We start from the raw sequence: 21941 nt of genomic DNA on the forward strand, positions 1-21941 counted from the left end.
ATTGACGAGGTATTGTCTTCAGTTTCTGTCCTATCCTATTTCTAGCGGTATTATTTTAATAGTGTTGCTTTAAATCATACCAGACTGCATAATGTGATCATAACCTTACCGGTAACACTGGACGGACAATGCCTGATCTGCAGCAACCCATTTTCAGAAGGACGGTTTTCTTTTGCATTTGAATTATCAGGCAGTACACCTACGAATAAGATGAGATTACTAGTGTTTATAAATGTGATATAAATTGATTAAAAAACATGTGTAGTAAATATTATCATCAATTTAGATCTTCCTCCTACTGGAGGAAGTGGAAGGGACCAAGCTTAGGGCCACTGAATGTAGCGCAAATTATTTTAGCGGCCCATTCATGATTATTTATATTAGGCTACTTAAATTAAGTTTGCTGTTATGATTCCGTAACTGAAGAAAAATAAATATTTAATAACTGTGATACTTCTTATGCCATACCTTTGTTAATGTTCAAAGACGTTTCTCCCGTCTTGAATGCAGAACATAGCACAGATAGGATTTCGTTCTCGCTAAACTGACCGTCGTCTGATTCATTGTCCATTTCTTTTCTTGTATCTGTAGGCCTATATAATAATAAAATATTAAATGTACTATATTTCAGTGAATGAACTTGCAGTAAGATTCTGCGGGAATTCATCTAAACTAACATTCAATTGACATTAGCGAAATAATTCTATTATATTTACCTTTTAAATATTTGAAACTGAACACTTCTTTAATCTTCTCAGAATATCACACACTGATGATACAATTTTACAAGGCAGTAACGAGAACCAGCTTCCGTACTGACGACGCGCAGGGAGTAGACATAACAGTCTATCTGTTGTCAGATACGCGGTATTTCCTACAGACTTCTCGTGACTTCAGATACGCGGTATTGTACCCCCTCCTTCGCACGAAGGCCATTCATGCAATCAAATTCCCGCGCTTGTCAATGCATGCAGATGACAGTGGAGGTACCATCTATGCAAAAAAACAGTTTTGACCGAAAATGTCAGTTACGCGGTATTGGTTCTTAAGCGACGATATATTGAATCGAAGCGCCTCTTTGGTATTTTATTAAAAAGAAAAAAATTCATTTTTCCATTCCATAGAAATATTTCAGTGTTCTTCACAGGTTCCCTCAATCAAAACATACATTCTTCTTCCTCCAAAAGTCAAGATTCATAAACTATTCATCTTCCTTGTTTGTTTTATACATGGTGTTCCTTATTCCATCCTCCCAAGTAAGACAGGACTTTACTCGTTTCCTTTTTCTCCACGGTATCCAATGGAGAACTTCTTTCTTTTAGCTGAGTATCCTTTCTTCATATCATATTTCTTGATGTAATTTGTATTACTTAACTGCTTCCAGTGGAGGTCAACAAAGACGAGTTTCATTTGCTGCAGCCCTAGTTCATAGTCCGGAATTACTAATCCTGGATGAACCCACCGTTGGACTGGATCCTGTTTTACGATCTGGGTAAATAAATTATTGACAATATTTTTAAGGTACTAGTAATTTGAGTTAAACAATTTTGGTTATTCCAAACTACAAGCTCAAACTATGTACGTATGTAAATTAATTTTCTAACATATAATTCAATTTAATACGCATCAGACGAACACTTAATGTTACAAGTACACACAACAGTTCTCAAAATATAAGATACAAACATTTATAGTGAAATATATTTCAAAGAAAATTATATTTAAGTGTAATTAATTCCCACATCTCAAATTCTTAAGTTGTCACCAAGAAAGTCACCGACTTAGCTCAGATTTTCCCGAAGCCGCAGTCGGGCGTAAGTTCGCATCCAGCTTTGGCTGATTATCACGTTGGACTTTTTGCAGAGTTTTCTCCGATCGTATGCGAATCTCACGAAATCCCATGGCGAACTCTTGGCCTCATCTCGCCAAATACCATCTCGCTTTCACCAAATCCATCAACGCTAAATAACCTAACAGTCGAAACAGCGTCGTTAAATAACGTACTATAAATGCACCGAGAAATATAACAATCTAATAATCAAATTTAACGAAAAATGCTAAACTCAAAAGAGACATAACTAATACTTTGGAATGAGTGCATTAAATGAAAATATAAGTTAATAAATACAGAGTGTTAAAAAAAAGTATCCAATATTTTAGAAGATGCTAGTATGCATCAAATCAAGAAAAATTTCTAATAAACATGGGTCCTACAATACATACTTTCTGAGATCTGAACACTTGTTCATAGAAGATGCTCAATGTGACGTCCATTCATGACAAGGCATTTCTCTGCCCTTCGGCGTCAGGAATCACGCACTCTTTGAAATTGACCTGGTTGTTCTTGATAACCAAAAGTCTAGGGGATTTAAATTTGAGGAATGAGTAGGTCAAGGTGTGGGGCCTCCCCAATCAATTCAGCGGTCATGAAATGTCAACGTCAGGTGTTCACGCTCATTGCGGAAAAATGTGCTGGTGTGTCATCCATCATGCATGAACCACATCTGTTGTCTTTGCTGACATGGCACATACTCCAGCAAGGTAGGCAATATGTTAACAAATAAGTGCTGTTAACGAGCCCCAGTTAATCTCTGTGGCAGCACGTATGGCTCTTAATCTATCGCCAAGAACGTCTGCTGATACGTTGATTAAGAATCGGTGCTGATGCTTTATTTCTTCAACTCATGGGGATTTTCACCAGCCCACACATGCTGATTACGAAAATTCACAACAATATCTCTGCTGAACTCCGCTCATAACCGCAACCAAACTTTTCTTTTCAGCATTCCTTGCGACGTATCATTATTCCATGCCAGGGGTATCAACTACGGTATGATTATCTGGCAGTCTGCTGTATTGTAGGGCAGAAAAATACATTGCCATAAATGGACGTCATATTGAGCACCTCCTATGAACAAGTGTTCAGATTTCAGAAAGTATGTGTTGTAGGACCCATGTTTATTAGGCATTTTTTTCTTGTTTTGACGCATACTATCACCTCCTAAAATATTTGATACTTATTTGATACTTTTAACACCCTGTATGTGAAATTAAAAAGTCACGTCTATAGCTCAGTGATACCGCGTTGATCTCCATCCAAGCGGGCCGGGTTCGATCACCGGCTTCGTTGTGGTGGAAATTGTGATAGACAAAGTAGACGTTGCAGGAAATTTTCTCGGGGTACTCCCTATCCTCTCTTTCATTTCACATCATTTTACCTACTGTCTATATAGGTAGTTAAAAAATAACCTTTAGTGGAGCCTTGAATATGTACGCTTGGATATGATTTAAGGGCTTGGTGCTATCGGCCCTGGGTTTACAGGGTATTCGTCTAGAGAAGGGATCTGGCTCTGTCAGGGCTGAGGAAAGATAACTCGTCTGTTAGTAATGGATTCACGAATTCACACGAACACAGACATACGAACACAGACTACTGCCGCACTGGAACAATCAACGCATACAGTGTGTTTCAAAAAGACTGTAAAAAGTTCGTGGGATTGTAGAGTAAGATATTTGGAGTATTTTAAGATAAGAAATTCATCCGCTGAAGCCTCCTTTCAGAGTTACGTCACTGTAAAACTGTTAACCCCTACAGATAGTCAAGCTGCTTGATGAATAATTTATATTTCATTTATTACGAACTGAGACATTTTAAATGTGGTTAAGGTTGGAAATGTCGGTTGTATAACACAAGACAATCACTGTGCACTATTATATGGACAGCAAAATAAAGTTTACAGCAATTACGTTTGTTCTGAAGCCCACATAGCCTATTACGGCCATCCCATTCTCCTCTCTTGTCACCATTCATTACATTGTTCATCAAATTTAGCCTAAGCTGTAGTCTTTGTTGACAGTGCACATTGAAATCATCATCATCATCATCATCATCATCATTGCTTGTTTTGTGTTGTAAAATCAACTTAAAACACATTTAAAGTGTTTCAATTCGTATTACTCGACCAAGGCCAGTGGAGTCCTGCAGTCCGGACCCTTGGCGCTACTGCTCCTGCGTTCGTAATACCGCATCGCGACAGTTCACATTACGCTCGCGGTTCCACTCGCCTCGGTCGAGTAATAACAAATGAAATGTAAACAACTCACCGTGTTGTGCTCTCCTATTGCATCTCCACTACTTATTGGTCAGTAAGAGGTATGACCAATGATGATGTGTTCAATGTGCACTGTCAACGCAGACTACAACACAGAACAAGAGACGCGCCCCGTCTGTGCCTATAGTACTGGCACGCTGGTCTTCCATCCAGGTGGCCTGGGTTTAATCCCCGGTTAAGTCTGGGTGGAATTTGTGCTGGACAAAATGTATGTTGCATGGAGTTTTTCTCGGTGTATTCCCATTTCCCTCTTTCTCCACTAGAAATAAACTGGGGTGGTCTGAAATATTACTTGTTTCCGCTGCTGACCTAGGTTCTAAGAACTTGGGGCTCCGGGCTCTGGGTCCCAGTAGATGATTGGACCTTACCTACAAGATATTGGTAGGATAGTTCACCTGTCAACCTCGGATTCACGAATGCTACCCTGATCGTCCGTCGGACTTCGGCAGTCGCCGCATACAAAGCATACAATGGACCTAAACGCCCTAAGAGTAAGGATTTATCCCAGATCCAGCTCTCGTGAAATCAATCAATCGAGAGACGCCGCGGTCATATTATATCAAACGTTTTGTTGACGCACGGGAAGCCCTATTGCCTACTACAACAACCCAAATTTATCTTTTCCTCTCCCACATATTTCTTGCTTGTTGTTTCCAAGCACCAAAAGGGCCTTTAATTTCAAGCAATTTGCTTACTTGCAGGGGTTAGAACTTTTACAATGACGTAGCTCTGAAAGAAGGCTTCAGGGGACATGCATTCCCTATCTCAAGAGGCTCTAAATATTCTACCTACCACTCCACGACGGTATTTACAATGTTTTTGTAACACTCTATATAAGGCACACAATGGACCAATGTGAGCCTAAGTGGATGGATCAGTCCTGGGCTCGGGCCTTGAATAAGTCAGCCAAAGCCAAAATCTGTAGACAACTGGCCCTACTATGATGAGATATAGGTAAGATATTTTCCGGCTAGGAAATGTCTGCTCCCATAAGAAAATGAGTTACCAAAGCCGAGGCTATTTTGATAGTGTAACACACTATACAAATGAAATATGAATTAATAACTGATGTTATACACGATAACATTTTAATTACAGGCAAAATTAAGCAACCTGAGAAAATTTACATTCATTGAAAATAAACATTAATATTTACCTATAGGCTAATTATATTGGTCTATAATACAGAAGTGGCCAAATTATTAGCCTCAAACGTTTTTCTCTGAAACATAACATAATTCATCAAATAGAGAAACGAATAGAAGCATTTGAAATGTGAAAATGGAGAAGAATGAAACGTGTGAAATGAACAGACAGAATAACAAATGAAGTTGTGTTGAAAAGAGTGGATGAAGAAAGAATGATACTGAAACTGATCAGAAAGAGAAAAAGGAATTGGTTGGATCACTGGCTGAGAAGAAACTGCCTACTTAAGGACGCACTGGAAGGAATGGTGAACGGGAGAAGAGTTCGGGGCAGAAGACGATATCAGATGATAGAAGACATTAAGATATGTGGATCATATGCAGAGACTAAGAGGAAGACAGAAAACAGGAAAGATTGGAGAATGTTGGGTTGCAGTGAAAGACCTGCCCTTGGGCAATACATGTATGTATGTATGTATGTATGTATGTATGTATGTATGTATGTATGTATGTATGTATGTATCAACTATCAGTATCATTCACAGAATCTTTAGTCTATTGTTGTGAATATGATTGTTTACATCTTGTGGTATAGACTATTTTTCCCACGCTTGAATATATTTTGTCTGGCTGTTTGTTAATTATATACTGCATATGATATTAAACACACTGTTCTCCGATGAAAAAGGCCGGATATGAACCCAATTGAAAATGTGTGGTGTATCCTGAATAAAAACTGAACAAAAATAAGCTTACAACAGAACCTGGACTCACTGCGGCACTGTCTGATATCTGGCTGAATGATGCTGATATTCAAAGAAAGTGTCAAACTTTGGTTTACAGCATCCCTGACAAAATCAACATGTTAATGAACAACAAAAGAATGTTCACAAAATATTAGTAGCCTCCAGACTCAATTTTCTCTTCATTATTTTCGTGTAAAATACATTTTTGTTCATTATTTCTGCCGATAAATACAGCTTTTTTTACACGTGTAATTTCTTTAGTCTAATTATTTGACCAACTCTGTAATTGTTTTTCAATTAATACGTAGAAAATTATGAAACAGTTAACCATGATGTTAAATGTTGCAGTATATGGGACTATCTGGTGGAATTAACCGCTGATAAAGAAGTGACTGTCATAATTACTACACATTACATCGAAGAGGCCAAACAAGCAAACATAGTGAGTATGACGACATAACTTTTACTTCGTAGTTTGCGCAGCAGGTAAACTCTATTGTCAAGATTATAACCTGTGTTTTCGTAGGTATAATTCTGGTACCATGCTGATCTCGCATTACTGGACTTTCACCGTGTATCAATCTTATGTTATATTAAAAGAATTCCAAATGTTAGTCATACGTAAAATACCGCTAGAACTATGAAAAACTTTCGATTATTTCATTACTCCTTTCTTATACTAATATGCGTAAAAAGTACAATTTTAATTATGCTCTGGCTCAAAGAAATTTACTTAACATAATTTTTGTAGTTCTGTAGTCTTTAATTTCCAGACCTACTGTATGGTAACGTTTTTAGTCGAACTAAACAAGTGTTTAAGTATTTTGCTTTGAAATGTTTACAGATTGGACTATTGAGGCAAGGAAAGTTATTAGCTGAGAAGTCGCCGATACAACTCATGACGGCATTCAACACACCGAATCTGGAGGATGTGTTCCTCATATTAAGTCAGAGGCAAGACGCTGAAAACCGGGCTGGATCAATTCCCACACATGTAAGCAACATATCAACCAGAAACAAATCCTTTTTCTTTGGTCGTATAGATGAAATGAAATGTATAAAAGATTCGGACGATTCAACTAATAATTTACCCTAAAAGATACCTACAGTACGATTTAGTCCTGAAAGTCGCAACAATGTGCGCCTGGGTCAGGCGAATCCATTTAGTTACGCCAAGGGGTGTTTGGGTTAGTCAGTCACTTGCATTCAGAGCGATCGGATTATATGCGTGAGGTAGACTTGTGTGTTTCTAGTACAGTTGAGCTGTACTGCATTCCTTTACTGACCGCTCGCCCTTATCACTACTCCGGAGCTCTCCCCACTACTCCTATTACGTCCCCTCTTTCGCGTCGTCGAGCTGTCAGGACTAAATAATAGGTCTGTACTATCTAATAAAAGTTGACATATTTTTTTAATGAAAAGAAGGAAAGGAATATAAAATATATACTAGTAAGATGAGCAAGGAAGAAAATAATATTAAAATACAGGCCTATGAACCTTTTAGAAAATTAATGTTTGTGTATATATATATATATATATATATATATATATATATATATATATATATATATATATATATATATACACACACACAGGGTGGAAGCGATATAACCCTGCACATTGTAAAGAGGGATAGATTACACGAAAATAAACAAAAAATCTATTATAATTTTTAGCTTAAGTGTATGGTTAATTAAATAATTGAATCGAAAGTTTAAGCACGCTGGCAACATCGCAATGCCCAATATTCCGCACGGAGGCATTGAACTCATCCAAAGTGAGATATAAACAAAAGGCTACGTATTGCAAAATCAAGCGACTGCTTCGGCCCGGGTTTTTCTAGACTAAATTTAAAATCTCCTCTTCCCTGTCAACAATTTCGTCAGTCGTTATAGACATAGACACCGATTACGAAATGTTGGAATTAAGCTGCCTGTGTCACGGACCAACTGGCAGATCGCTATTATTACCGTATTGAAAATTCCATTAAAACGGGGATTCAAAACGAACAGAGTGTCAAGTGGGATCGCATCGACTGGATCGTATTCAAATTTGCATGAAAATGCGTATCGTATTCAAAACGATCTCAATACGCTAAGCGCGTAATCGATCGTCATTTGTTTGATGTGTCAGCTGTTTTACAATTACGAATGTTCAAAAGGCGTGTTGTAACACATATTTTGGATTCTCCTGAAAGCCATTATTACCATTCTTCATTAACAGCCAGAATATTAAGTTTTTATACTCCTTATTAAGAAAACTCAACAATGTTTACAGCTAAGACCTACAGAGTGACCAACATGCTAACATCACAGTCTAGTATATACAGTCGCGAAGCTCAATACGTAGTAAATATCCAAACATTAGATAGTTGCTCACCACTAGGATCGCTAATATCGCCTCATTACAGGCAATGCAAAATAGTACCGTCACAGTCGATTGTTTCTAGCACCCTCAAAACTCAAGCTTCGTGACTATATATAGTAGACTGTGCTAATATGTCGATAACATAACTACTTTCGAAACTTTAGCTTCCGTATTCAGATCGATTTCAATACGTATTGAAAATTGCATGAAAATAGGGATCGGAGACATCGTATTCGATATGGAAACTTTATTCAAATTGATTTGAATACTCCACGAAAACTTAATAATTTTAACTAGCACTTCTATGAACACCAACTTTACAATGAGCACTATTTTAACTAGCACTTTCACAAACACTGACTTTACTATTTACAATATCTTAATTGGCATTTTTACAAAAAAATTACTTTACTATTTACAATATTTCGACACGTATGATTGCTATTTTCAACTAACACTTTCAAAATCACTGAATTTACCATCTACAATACTTAATATCCTGCCGGAAATCTTTCTGCATGCACGTGTATAACGACACTGGAACAAGACGACCTTGACTACCACTCATATCGAGCGAGAACAGGTGATGAGGATTGCTACGTCTAGTTTTGTTAGGAAACAAATTTGCAATACTTCTTTAATTTACACGAAAACCGTCCATTCTATCGAAATACGCTACAATAAAGAAATACATGTATTCTTTATTATATTCTCTATTGGTATTGAGAGAAATCAAGATCCTATGCGTAGTAATTATCCAAAACGACGACGTCAAATTTTTAGAAAAAAAAAAAATTTATTTCGAAAAATATAAACTTCCCACCGATATGGTATTATAATTTTTTTAGACTCAATATGAACAATTCGCTCTGCAAAGTTTCAGGGTTATTTCACTTCCATTCCTGTTTACATATTTTAATTCCAACTCCAACATTTCAAACTCTTGGCTATTTACAAATTCAATGAAAAAATGCGAAATGGGATGTAATTAAATTACATAATTTCCAATTGTATATAGATAGTACATAGTAATTATAATAATACTATTTTAGTAAAATTCGTCGAAATAAAATTTAAATTTAAATTATTTAAATTAAAATTATGATTTATTTAACGACGCTCGCAACTGCAGAGGTTATATCAGCGTCGCCGGTGTGCCGGAATTTTATCCCGCAGGAGTTCTTTTGCATGCCAGTAAATCTACTGACATGAGCCTGTCGCATTTAAACACACTTAAATGTCATCGACCTGGCCGGGATCGAACTTGCAACCTCGAGCACAGAAGGCCAGCAATATTTAGGTCAACATTCTTGTAGGTAACTTCCTCTTGCATAGTCACAAAATTCCCCAATACTTAGACTTACTCTAACTTTTATCACAGAGATATATGGTACAATACCTAAGAGCTGACATGCTTTCAACCCCGCCTAAAACCTGAACTTATGTTTGCTCATCAGTACGGTTCGGATAAAGTAGCTGTATCAGGATAGGCATCTTTGGTCCGTGTTTTTTGTTTACAAACATTAACGTTGTCGCGTGTCCCACAGCCGACAGTAGTGACGCTGTACTGTCCATTCACTGATGTTTTATCTAGGGGGTGAGGAGCGCTCTTCCCAGCAGATACAGACCGATTTAGTCCCGACAAGTCGACGACATGAAAGGGGGGAAGTAATAGGACTAGTGGGGAGAGCTCCGGGGTAGAGATAAGAGCGAGCGGTCAGTGAAGAAATGCACTACAGCTTTAACTGTACTGGAATCACACCCATCTACCGCACGCGTGACATCCGATCGCTCTGAATGCAAGCGACTGACTAACCCGAACACCCCTTGGCTTAACTTAATAGACTCGCCTGGCCCAGGCGCACATTATTGGCGACTGCCAGGACTAAATAATCGTACTGTAGAGTTTTAACTAGTGGAAGGGGATATTATTTACTTAGTCTGAAGCAAGTCAAGATCCTATCCTGTACAGCTACACAGCCTATCCTCATACAGCTACTTTGTCCGAACCTTACTCAACAGGGACTACAGACTTCAAGTATCTCGTCTTCTAGTTATCATAACGTCATACCAGTAGGTATACAATACTTATTCTAAATAAAATATTTTTGAGAACGAAGTAAAAATAAACGGTGCTCTGAACATGACACTTCCTCATGTTATGTATCGATAGTTCATACAATTTTCGTAAGCCTACGTCCAGACCGAGTTATTTTACGTACCTTTTTTGTTTCCAAAGAGGTCATGGAAATTGCAGTAATCTGTTACTTCAAGTTACGTAATAATTTTATTTTCATGTTAAAAATACTTGCGAATTATATTTCTCGCTGAGAAAGCAATAACATATAACTTACGTATGCGTACTTCTAGTTAAGATTGGAGTGACTAAGCAAAAGGATGTTATAATTCGTGGAATTATTACATTCATATTCATAATGTGGGATATCTCTCATAAGGAATATAAAAAACCAAGTAAGAACTCTTTTGGGACCATAGCAGATACCTAAACTGTAGAAGAAATGAACAGAAAAATATTTATCTTTAGAGCCAGTTCTTTCGCAAAGAAACAAAACTGGAAAAGGCAAAAACATGTGGAAGAGGAACCGTAAAATAGTGCAAGGGCTTATACGGATATATTAGAAAACAAGGAGATTGGACTCTCAAATGTATAACATTAACATACTCTCTCGATTATCAGTGTAAGTTCAAGTTATTGTGTTCTGCCGCGATCATTTAAAGTGTTTTGTCATGAAGATAGTAGCAAACTCATCAATAACGATTTTGAAAACGTCTTTTGGCTTTCAGCTGATATAATTTCTGAAGTAAAGTTAATTTATTTTTTGCCTACTACGCACAATAAATATTGAAAATCTTGCGACTTAAACATGATAAAAATTTTAAAACCTTCTGAATCGATCATGATTTCAATACACCAGAAGTTTTTCTTTCTTGTAGCAATCGAGTTTTCGTAAAAATCTATAAATTAATTTCTTATACACCACATTATAAACAGTCTTTATCGTTAGACAAAATTGTTCACACTTGCCACATTATTGTATCAGTGACGCAAAATAACCATGCCAATTAAAACGTCACGACTTCTATTATGACGGCATAACTTGTGCCATAAAATTAATATTATGAAATAATTTACCGTGCAATAACATTTAATAAATCATGATGAATATATCACTGCTGTCATAGCAAGCCTTATCTTTATAGACCATCATATCAAACTACTCATAATGTTTTTGTTACGTTCATTTATACACGCTTTAACATTTATGGTCATAACGCGTGTGAGGATCTTTAGATCTATCAGCAGGACGTTGACTATTGTTCAGTTTCAATTTCTATTGTCGTGTGTTATTAGACGGCTTGTGTTCATGTAACTGATTTAGATTTATTTTAATGTTTATGATATTTGTGATTAAGGCGGCGATGAATCATGGTACGTAAACTTCTAATTCGGCATTTGCTTTTGTGACTGAGGAAAACTATGAAAAAAACCCTAGTCAAATTGTTCGGCCACAGGGTTTCAACACGAACCTTCCGAATGCGAGTCTCAAGCATTACCGTCTGAACCACCTCGCCCATCATTACAAATAGGATATGTTATTTCTTTATGAATTGCTTTATAATGCTGGTGTACAAAGAAAAACGGTATAAAACACTTTTATAAAATTATATAGTTATTGCATTCGTCAAAATTAGGAAACTCGCTTCGCTCCTTCACTAAACATTGATTCATGCAATTAAAGTGTAACATTATAAACTAGTTTCATTACGGGTCTATACTATTTTCAGTATTACAATCTGTTATACTTCGTACAATGAGAAAGTAAAATTTTCTCGAAGTTAATATAACAAGAAGTAGGAATATAATAGTATGCCTAATAGTGTCGTGCATTTCATGCTCTATGTTCGGTTCAAGTTTGTCGAGCGTGACAAGAATCGAAGTCTGCTTTGAAGAAGTAGGTCTGTCTAGTTCGCTCGGTCTTGCGCCTTGTATGATCTGTGCCCTTGAAGTTCGCTGGCCTCTCTTAGACTCCTCTCCCAATCCTTCATGCTTTTAGCTGAGTAAGGATTTTAGAAGAAGTCTTGTGAAGTATTATTTAGTTGTAAGGATAGGCAATTTTAATTTCAAAAATATAATTAAACTTCGACAGAAATATACGTTCATATAGGTACAACACATTATGTTTATAAAATACATGACAGTTGTTACTATACCAATTACAGAAAGAAAATAGCTATAATTACATTCTTCACATAATATTCAAATAAATCACAGTTTCTCGGTAACAATATTTGTGTGACTATACGGATGATGAAAGTATTACAGGCACTATGTTCGATTCAAGTTAGTCGAGTTTGACGAAGTTCGACGTTCGTCGATGTTCGCTCTGCAGAAGAAGGTCTGTCGTGTTTGTTTCACTTTGTTATAAAAATATCCGCTGTCCTCCCTTCATGTTTTAGCATAGACCTTGCCATTAGTTTTTCATATAAAACAAGACGAAGTTTGGTTGTCTCATATTCGAACATCGCAGGACACTATTTTAAACCGCTTAAGGATTTGAGCACATATCTTGCGATTAGTTTTTTTTTTTTTTTTTTCATATGAAATAAGACGAAGTTTGGAATGTCTTGGTTTCCTCTCTCATGTTTGAACATTGCACGTACTAATATCATATTCTTTTTAAAATATATTTTGTTGGATTTATTTATACATATATTTGCGTAAATGTTTAGTCATATTAATAACAACAAAAATTACCTATACTCATTACTATTCGTAACTTCGCAAGGTATGTGCCTGATATCCTTATGCAGGTAGGGGAGGGAGGGGCAAGTGAGTCATAGCGGGAAAGTGCGTCCACCCCATGTATTTGGTTTTATACTATATGTGGGGCACCTGCGCGAGGCTATTACGGTAGTCCTGTGTGCAAGTGAAGACATCGCTCTGCAGCACACAACGGATTTCGCAGGTAAAAGTTAATTATGTGTCATTTTGATATAACAGAAGTGATATTTCATTTGTCCTTTATGCAGAAGTATGGGTGTTTTGCACACTTTTCAGAATATTAGAACGAAAGCATGAAACTATATGTGAGCCACATGTGCGTAGAGTAGGCGGCAAAATGCTAGCCTCGCGGACAGGAGTTCTTTTATTCTGTTGTGTTGTCTGGGGCAAGTGAATCCACCACGAGTGGGGGCAAGTGCATCCGGTGGACTCACATGCCCCTTTATAAATTTAGGTTAAATTTTCCATTACGACAATTATTGAATTAGATCCACACAAATATCTTTACTTGCTTCGATGGTACGACTGGTAGCGGCGCAAGAGATCGCAGAATCAAAATATAGCTAACGTAGAGAAAGAATATTAAGAATGGGTAAAACACCGTGCCAGTAGATTATTGCAATCAAATCAAATTCACGTGATACTAAATTACTATCATTCGGGCCTCCTAATAATATATTGATCTTATGGGGACATAAAACGGTATTATTATTATAATTACAAATTTTAAGGATTTCTTAAAATAAAATTCATTGTTTCAGTGTGAAAATGGTACGAGTGTATAAACGTAAGACGAAGAAAGGGAGGTGGGACGAAGATGAAGTTCAGAAAGCATTGCAAGAGATACGTGATAAAAAGCTATCAACTCGGCAAGCTGCATTTAAATACCAAATTCCACGCACAACACTTCTTTCGAGGATTCAAAGGGGAATTAATTATAAGGTCATCAATAAGGGAAGATATAAGCCTGTGCTTAACGCAAAAATGGAAGAAGAATTGAAATTACATGTAACACATCTAGAAAAACTGTTTTATGGTCTATGTGTTACCGATCTCAGAAGGTTAGCGTTTGAATTTGTCGAAATTAATGGGATTTCTCACCCATTTAACAAAACTCGAAGGATGGCTGGCAAAGATTGGTGCAATGGATTTATGAAGCGGCAGGGAGATCCATCCATTCGACGCCCTGAAGCAACAAGTCTGGCAAGGGTGACTGGGATTTCCAAGGAGTCGGTAAACAGATTTTTCGATCTTCTCAAGCAACTGATGGACGAACACAAGTTCAGTGCTGACAAGATCTTTAATTGTGATGAGACAGGAATTTCCACAGTACAGAAACCTCGAAAGATCATCGCAGAAAGGGGCAGAAAGCAAGTGGGAAGGATAACTTCGCTTGAGAGAGGTAGAAACATAACAATGTTGGCATGTGTGAGCGCCCTTGGTACATTTATTCCACCATTTTTAGTGTATCCTCGTGTGAGAATGAACCCACAATTGTTAACTGGCTCAATGAATGGAACCGTAGCTTATGCCAATCCGTCAGGGTGGATGGATTCAAGTCTCTTTCTCAAGTTCATAGAGCATCTGGTCAATTGTGTCCATCCAACTAAAGACAATCCAATTTTGCTCATCCTTGATGGTCATGCCAGCCATAAGTCGATTGAGGCAATAGAACTTGCAAGGAAGTCAGGTATAATAATGATCACCTTCCCACCACACACTACGCACAAACTCCAGGTGCTTGACATATCAGTATTTGGTCCCTTCAAACACTACATGTCTAAAGGGATAGATTTATGGATGACAAATCAGCATGGATCGAGAATCACGGACTACGATCTGGCACCAATTTTGAAGAACGCATTTCTGAGCGCAGTGACGCCGAATAATATAACACAAGGTTTTAAGAAAGCTGGTATATTTCCACTCTGTCCTGATGTATTCAATGAGACTGATTTTGAAGCATCAAAATGCCTTTCTCAACAAAATGAGTCCGAAGATATAAGAGAAATAATGGACCAGAGCAGGAACCATGTAACTGAGACATTGACATCAGACATCCTCCATTTAGTACCATCTACAAGTACACATAACATGTCGCATTTAATGAATATTGAAGAATCTGAAGTATGTTCCTCTGAATCTGGAACATCTAGTGATAAACAGAACGTTCCTATGACTAACACAAATTCCAACTCTAAAAGTGTTGATTATGTGCCAGTGTACAAAATATCTCCTATTCCTAAGAAAAGGAATAATGAAGGGGGGAAAAAACGAAAAACCAATCGTGAATCTTCACAAGTTATAACGAGTTCCCCTTACAAACAGCAGCTAGAAGAGAAGCTCACATCAAAGGCTCCAAAAACAAAAAGTAAAAACGCTTGCTCGTCCAAACCTTGCAAACGCCAGCTTCTGCCCGAACCGAAGAAGTCATTGACGTCGGAGAGAAGAGATGAAGGCGATGATACCCCGTGCCTTTACTGTGGAGAACGGTATGGAGACACTAACATCGAGCAGTGGATTATGTGCATGAAGTGCCAACAGTGGATGCACGAAGATTGCACCGACAACGAAGCAGGAGAAGACAACTTTGTGTGTGATATATGTCGCTAATTAGCTTTGCAAGAATTTTGCTTGATAGGTTACTATTAATTAATTAATTTTCAGTGAAAACAGTGATATTCTTACTTTCATTACTTATTTAAAATATTATTTTACGCTCAGTGAAGACATAACTGTGCAAAAAAAAAGTCACCATTGAATATAGTCAAATAACGTCGGTCTGGAATTGTGCTTGAAGTCATATTGAGTGAAAGGAGGTAGACTTTTTTCATGAAAATGCAGTTTTTGTTTTTGTTTATCTTCATATAAAATATGTATACTATTTTTTTAATTATGTAATTGTTTTATGTCACTGTAAAAAACATGAATAACATAAATTTCTCAATATAATTTACGGAAACACTATTAAACATGTAAAAAAAAAATAACTACTGTAATTTTGACTCATTTGCCCCACCCTATGGGGCAAATGCATCCACATGCAAGAATTAGTATAATGTTAATATTTTTGCCATACATTAGCACAAAACTTACCGATGTTCGTGGTAAAATAACTTTGTTGCATCTCAGAATCTTATTCTATTAATAAAAATTTTCTATGTTTGATACAAAGCATGCTACAACTCATTATTGCTTAAGGGGTCTCACTTGCCCCACCTTCCCCTAAAGCATAAAGGTGTAGGGAGAGTAGGAACTAAAGAGAATGTCACCGAACATTTGTAAGGAAGGGGAAAGATTGAACAAACGCAAAGGGAGCTTCGCTTCTACAGAGACTCGGCAAACACGAACCGAACATAAGGCCTCTTACCGGTTTTCAATGGACTTGGTTATTTTAGTTTATATGCTTCACTTCCACGTACTGTTGGAATGTCTATGGAGTAGGGCGAAGTTTGTAGTATCATGATATCCCCTCTCATGTTCGAACATTGCACGACACTAATGCCTACCACTCTTTGTAACTCTTATTTTTCAATGTTCACAGTTATAATAGCATATGATACAACGAGCCTATAATGGTAGTAATTAAGACGAGAGTATGTTTATGAAACGAACATAAGCGAGTTTCATAATTTTTATACGAGCGTCTTAAGTACCATTAAAGGCAAGATGCATACAACTGTTTTTGTTCGACCATAATTAAATTAGAGTTTTTACAAATATCTTACCTTGTTACTTTAGTAATAATGAAAGGGTGAACATGCGTGTACTTTCAGCGTGTTCTCGACTATTGCAACAGAGTGTGAGTGTCTTTTCAACGTGTTCCCGAGTACTGCAGCAGATGGCAGACGTGTACGCATATATGATTTTGTGCAGGGCATGGTATGGAGATTTTAACCTCAATAGCAACATACATTAAAACACAAGAAATGAACTCAATTTATTAGAATATTAAAATTAACATGAACGGAATTGATTTTATTTTAAATACATGTTGATTGTGCAGTTTGTGAAATTTATCTGCGGAATGGTTCCCAGTGGAATGTTTGAGTTGAATGAGTCGATCAATGTCACTTTCAAAACTCGTGTCTGCCATTTTGGATTGGTGTTGTCAAGGCTTGCGAGATGTTGTGCGTACGATATTAATCAATTTCGCATATGCTTAATTTGAAATCGAAAGTTGCAACAACATAATGAATGACATTACTTCAATATATATCATTAAGATACAATTACGTCACATGTAATGAGCGTATTATAGTATGGTCGAGCAAAAAATTTACTACTTAAAATCGCTTAATAATGTGTTCCTGCTTTTTTCCCAGGCAGACTGTCTCCATGACTCCAGTATGGATCAAGAGAAAGAGTCCAAGTTATCTTCTATTACCAGTAATATAACTGAAGTGAGTATAATTGAAAGGCCTATCCTTTGCCTTGGCTAAGTGAAAAGCACTTTCGCTTTCCAACCAAGCGCCCCATTGCTCGATTCCCTGCGCGGTATGGGTGGAGATTTGTCTTCATTTCACAAGACTAGGTATTTGTTTCTTTTCCAGAGGTACCGAGGGTGCTCGGGAATAGAGGTGCAGACGGTATTCAGGGAATAGTAGTGCAGCTTCTCCCAGACTACCTATGAAGAGCATAGCATATCCTGAGAGTCGGTCACTATCTCACCTCTTGAAAAGAGGCCCATTCGTGGGTCCAGTACTATAACTAACTGCAAATCTTAAGTTTTCGGATAGTGTTTGCGCATCTAACCTGTTGTCTTCCTGTGTAGTACTGTTGTACAGTGGATATTTTAAAATAATTTTAGTTTAAGAAACCATTGAATTGAATTGAAAAAGGAGAAGTGGGAGGAGAAAATTTAAAAGGAACGCAAAACGCGTCCTTGCAAAGGGTTCGGGGCTGAAATAAACTGAATATGTGAGCTCCAAGCCTGTTGGCCACTTGTCTCACTCCGAGTTACGCTGCTTCACTGAAGGAGCTCTAGAAAATTTTGAACGGGAGAAAGCCGAAAATGGACGCAACCCCTTAGGTACCACACACGCGAGGGGAGGGAAATGTGATCAAGATGATCACAGGACAGGACGAAGAAGAAATGGCGGAAGGTGTAAGCCTGCACATTGAAAGGAACTTCGTTATTTCGCTGTACAGGTGCAGTCGAGAAGACTCTTTGCTGTTCGATCGGAGGTGTAAGCTTGCACATTGAAAAGAGCTTTATCATTTCGCAGTGCAAGTGGAGTTGAGAAGACTCAGTCGTCTGTTGTTCGATGACTAAGACAGGTGAAGGCCGTCGGAAGAGACGCCGCGAATTCTAAATCTGCTACTTGAAAAGTTCTCTGTCCTCTCGCAATGCTACTAGACGAATAATCTCGCCCATGTAACGGGTATTTTATACATGCTGAACCAGGGCATTTATGTCGATTTATTAGAAATTGGGGAACTTTATAGGGAAAGACATGTAGGTCCTTGGCCCATCTTTTTAGGGCTCATCCCGACATTTGTCTTCGCTCCTTAGGAAAACCACGGAAATCCTTAGGCGGGATGAGTAAGAAACCATAATGGATCTCCAAGCTTTATATTACAATCCTTTACCATTACTCAGTACCTATGTAGTAGGAACGTTGTCAGTGCCGGCAACAGAAACAGTTACCTGTACTTTTCAACTTGTAAAATAGTCACTATCTGTTTTCAAAGAAATGACCTCAAGAACTTCGGCGCAATTGCAAACCCGTGCACAAGTCAGTCCTTGTCCTACTATTCGAGTGGCCATAGCCTACTATTGAAAATGTATTCCACATGTATGAAAAGAAAATGTGTTATTCCAAGTATCGCAAAAAAAAAAACGCAAATAATTGGGCGGTTTTGGTAACGAGAAGCTATGGCTCACGTCGCATCAGAATACGGGATTGGCGTTACAACTGTGTGCGATTTAATTAAAACTAAGTACAAAGTAGGCCTACTCTTCATTATATTTATTAACTATTACCAGTATGGTATTGTATAGTGTAGTGTGTAGGCCTAATATGAAGACGCCGGTGGTTGCAGTATGGCAGCGCTTTAAATTACAATACTCTAAATACTGTGCACTTAATTTATGAAAATGTTTTATGATACGAATTATCCGATTTTTTCGATTAATCGTTCAATCTAACTCATTCATTACCACTCGGTTTCTTCTAGTGGATTCAAAACGAAGTGGTTCGAACAAAGGACCAGTACAGACATTTAACAAATAGCCTACTGCTTCTTCACAATCTGTTAACTTTAAGTAGAGTTTGAAGAATATTTCGAAAACCAATGTCCAGTTTGTTTCTTACATATTGTATGTACTAGTATATCTTGCAGTAAAGCCTTGGTTTTTCCGAAACTGACGCATGCGAGTTGTGAGGCCCGCCTCGCACAAATCCGGACTACACGAAAGATAGTGAGTGGTTTCTACAACTGCGAGGTACGCAGACCTCGCACTTCGGAGTTATAGAAACCACTCACTATCTTTCGTTTAGTCCGGATTTGTGCGATGCGGGCCTCGTACCTCGCAACTCGCATGCGTCGGTTCAGAAAAACCAATGCTTTAAAGGGAAACAGAACTGATGACAGGCAACAGAATGTAATTTTATTATAATCATGCAAATTTTCTGTGTTATTTTCAATTATAAGTTTGTGTTTCAAATACTTTTCTATTCTCCGAATTACAATTTTATACTGTCGGAAAAAGTAAACGTCAAGTGGCAGCACAAACCTCGTGGTCTTGGGGTGGGGGAGTATTTGTGTCTGAATTGTTTTATTATTTAAAAGAATTTTTATTTCAGGGTCATTAAAATGTTTTTATCAGTTTGTCCATTCCATGATTCTAGCAGAAGTAATGTATCATCCTTAATATCAGGAATGAACACACGCATCAGCCATCTTTTCCACATGATTTTTCGTGAGTTTCTCTGAATTGCTACACCAACCACAAGATTAAATGGAGTTTCCGTCTCCTTTCAGTTCTCGGAAACATAGGTAAAGTCGAGTTCCTGAGGTGTCAGCCGATGAAATATTTATGAACCTGTACAGTGTAGGAATGCGTCATAGAAGATGATTGCACAACTACATGGCTGTGCTTTTCACCTGTTTGTGATAAAGTCCTACTAGATATCATCTCGTATTCAAATCGAGACTGATCGTTGTTGAATACACAGTCAGCATTGTATGGGGTTTCTGAAATAATTTTGTTTTTATCTGGTTACAAAATATTTTGCTGTTTCAATTAATTTAGACTCATTCTGTACACCTTTTCCAAAAACGAATTTTGTTATTTTTCTGGAGTTTATCCTGTTTTGTTCCTTAAAACGTGCCAGAAACTTTTCAGATGCAATTAGCTGATAATTGTGTGTGTTTTTTTTTCTGATAATATGGCCCAGTTTTTTAAATTAAAATCGCGAACACTTAGGTTCTGTTGGCGAGATACCTTAAGCTCCTGTAGCATATCTTTTTTGTAGCGTCCCATATGCTTGACTTGGTAGGTTTCTTGAAATATTCTATAGCCTTTTTTTTTTACAAATGTTACTGTGCACTTTTCTTCTTCTTCTTCTTCTTCTTCTTCTTCTTTTTTTGCTGTAGATGTAGTCGGATTCTTGTTGTTTCCGCAGGTTCTCATAATGTTCCGTTATATTTTTATACCTGTCAAGAACATTTGCATTTTTTTCGTGTGCGGACAACTCGTTTTTCTGGACTTGAAGGTTCGTATTCACGATATAATGGAAGGTCCTGGATCAGATTCTGAATCTACTCTTCCTTCATGTAAAGTTTCGCCACTATTGAATCACTATCCACGTCTAAAGTGTCACACCTTACAATAAATGTCATGTTTTCATATTTGTCTTGTAAATGTTCATACGCATATGCTTAATCTTCTGCTCTTTGTCCAACTATTTCACCATACACCTTATCAACTTCCAGTTTTAAAATGTTCAAAACTACTAATGAGATTAATGCACATGATAATATAAGGTTCCTATTCAACACAAGATAATACAGATACAGTACAGACTCTCTAACCATAGACACAACCAATATACAACTGTGCTCGTGGATTCCGTATTTTGAATCGCAGAGAGGGCGCCCGCCATAGCCGATCACGTTCAGCTCAAGAGCGGAATAAGTCTATGCGTTCGAATTTCACGTTTTCATAGATTGTTAATAACAAAAAGCGACACAAGCGACTACTACCACGTTGTTTATCATACAAAAATTAGCTCGTATAATTTTTTTTATTCAAATAGTCGCGGCTTAGTAGGGATGGTTCCCTTGTAAGTAGAAGAGGCAAATCCTTCAATTAAATGTGTTCTAACTTCCTCTTAAACTTAACTGTCATATTAGTGTAAGCTTAACTGGTGTTGCTGAGCTTAAAGCATTATCATTTCTAAACAGTTAGTGAGCATAATATTTGTTATACTCTGTGGTTTGGTAGTTACAATCCCTCCGACCACATCCGAGTTCGAGGATTCACATTGACCAAAACCCGAACGACAGTCATTACACGCAAGAGACAGTCTAAGAAGTAAGGAGACGGGGAGAGGTACTTGGCATGAAAACTAAAACCAGTGGTAGTTCGTCGCACTAGCAATGAGTTCTTCAACCCCACGAATAAAAATAGCAAGCTTCGCTGTATCAGTAGGGGAGAGTCGGGTAGTATCGGACAGCGGGTAATATCGGACAGTGAGTTTCTTTCATCTACCACACGATGATAGTACCTAATTGACATGGTTACGTTTCTGTGATGTCA

The 21941-nt window shown here is 37.5% G+C and overlaps 1 protein-coding gene across 1 annotated transcript in view; it reads left to right on the forward strand.

The window, feature by feature from the left end:
* Positions 1-21941, forward strand: part of LOC138709125 (ABC transporter G family member 20-like) — a 299649-nt gene that overhangs the window by 229663 nt on the left and 48045 nt on the right. Inside the window, exons 5-8 of the mRNA XM_069839662.1 lie at positions 1385-1492; positions 6352-6445; positions 6848-6997; positions 17500-17577. Of these exons, the coding sequence (XP_069695763.1) occupies positions 1385-1492; positions 6352-6445; positions 6848-6997; positions 17500-17577 (430 nt within the window). The remainder of the gene's footprint in view (positions 1-1384; positions 1493-6351; positions 6446-6847; positions 6998-17499; positions 17578-21941) is intronic.

The sequence above is a fragment of the Periplaneta americana genome, chromosome 11 (assembly GCF_040183065.1).
Source record: "Periplaneta americana isolate PAMFEO1 chromosome 11, P.americana_PAMFEO1_priV1, whole genome shotgun sequence".
Taxonomy (NCBI): domain Eukaryota; kingdom Metazoa; phylum Arthropoda; class Insecta; order Blattodea; family Blattidae; genus Periplaneta; species Periplaneta americana.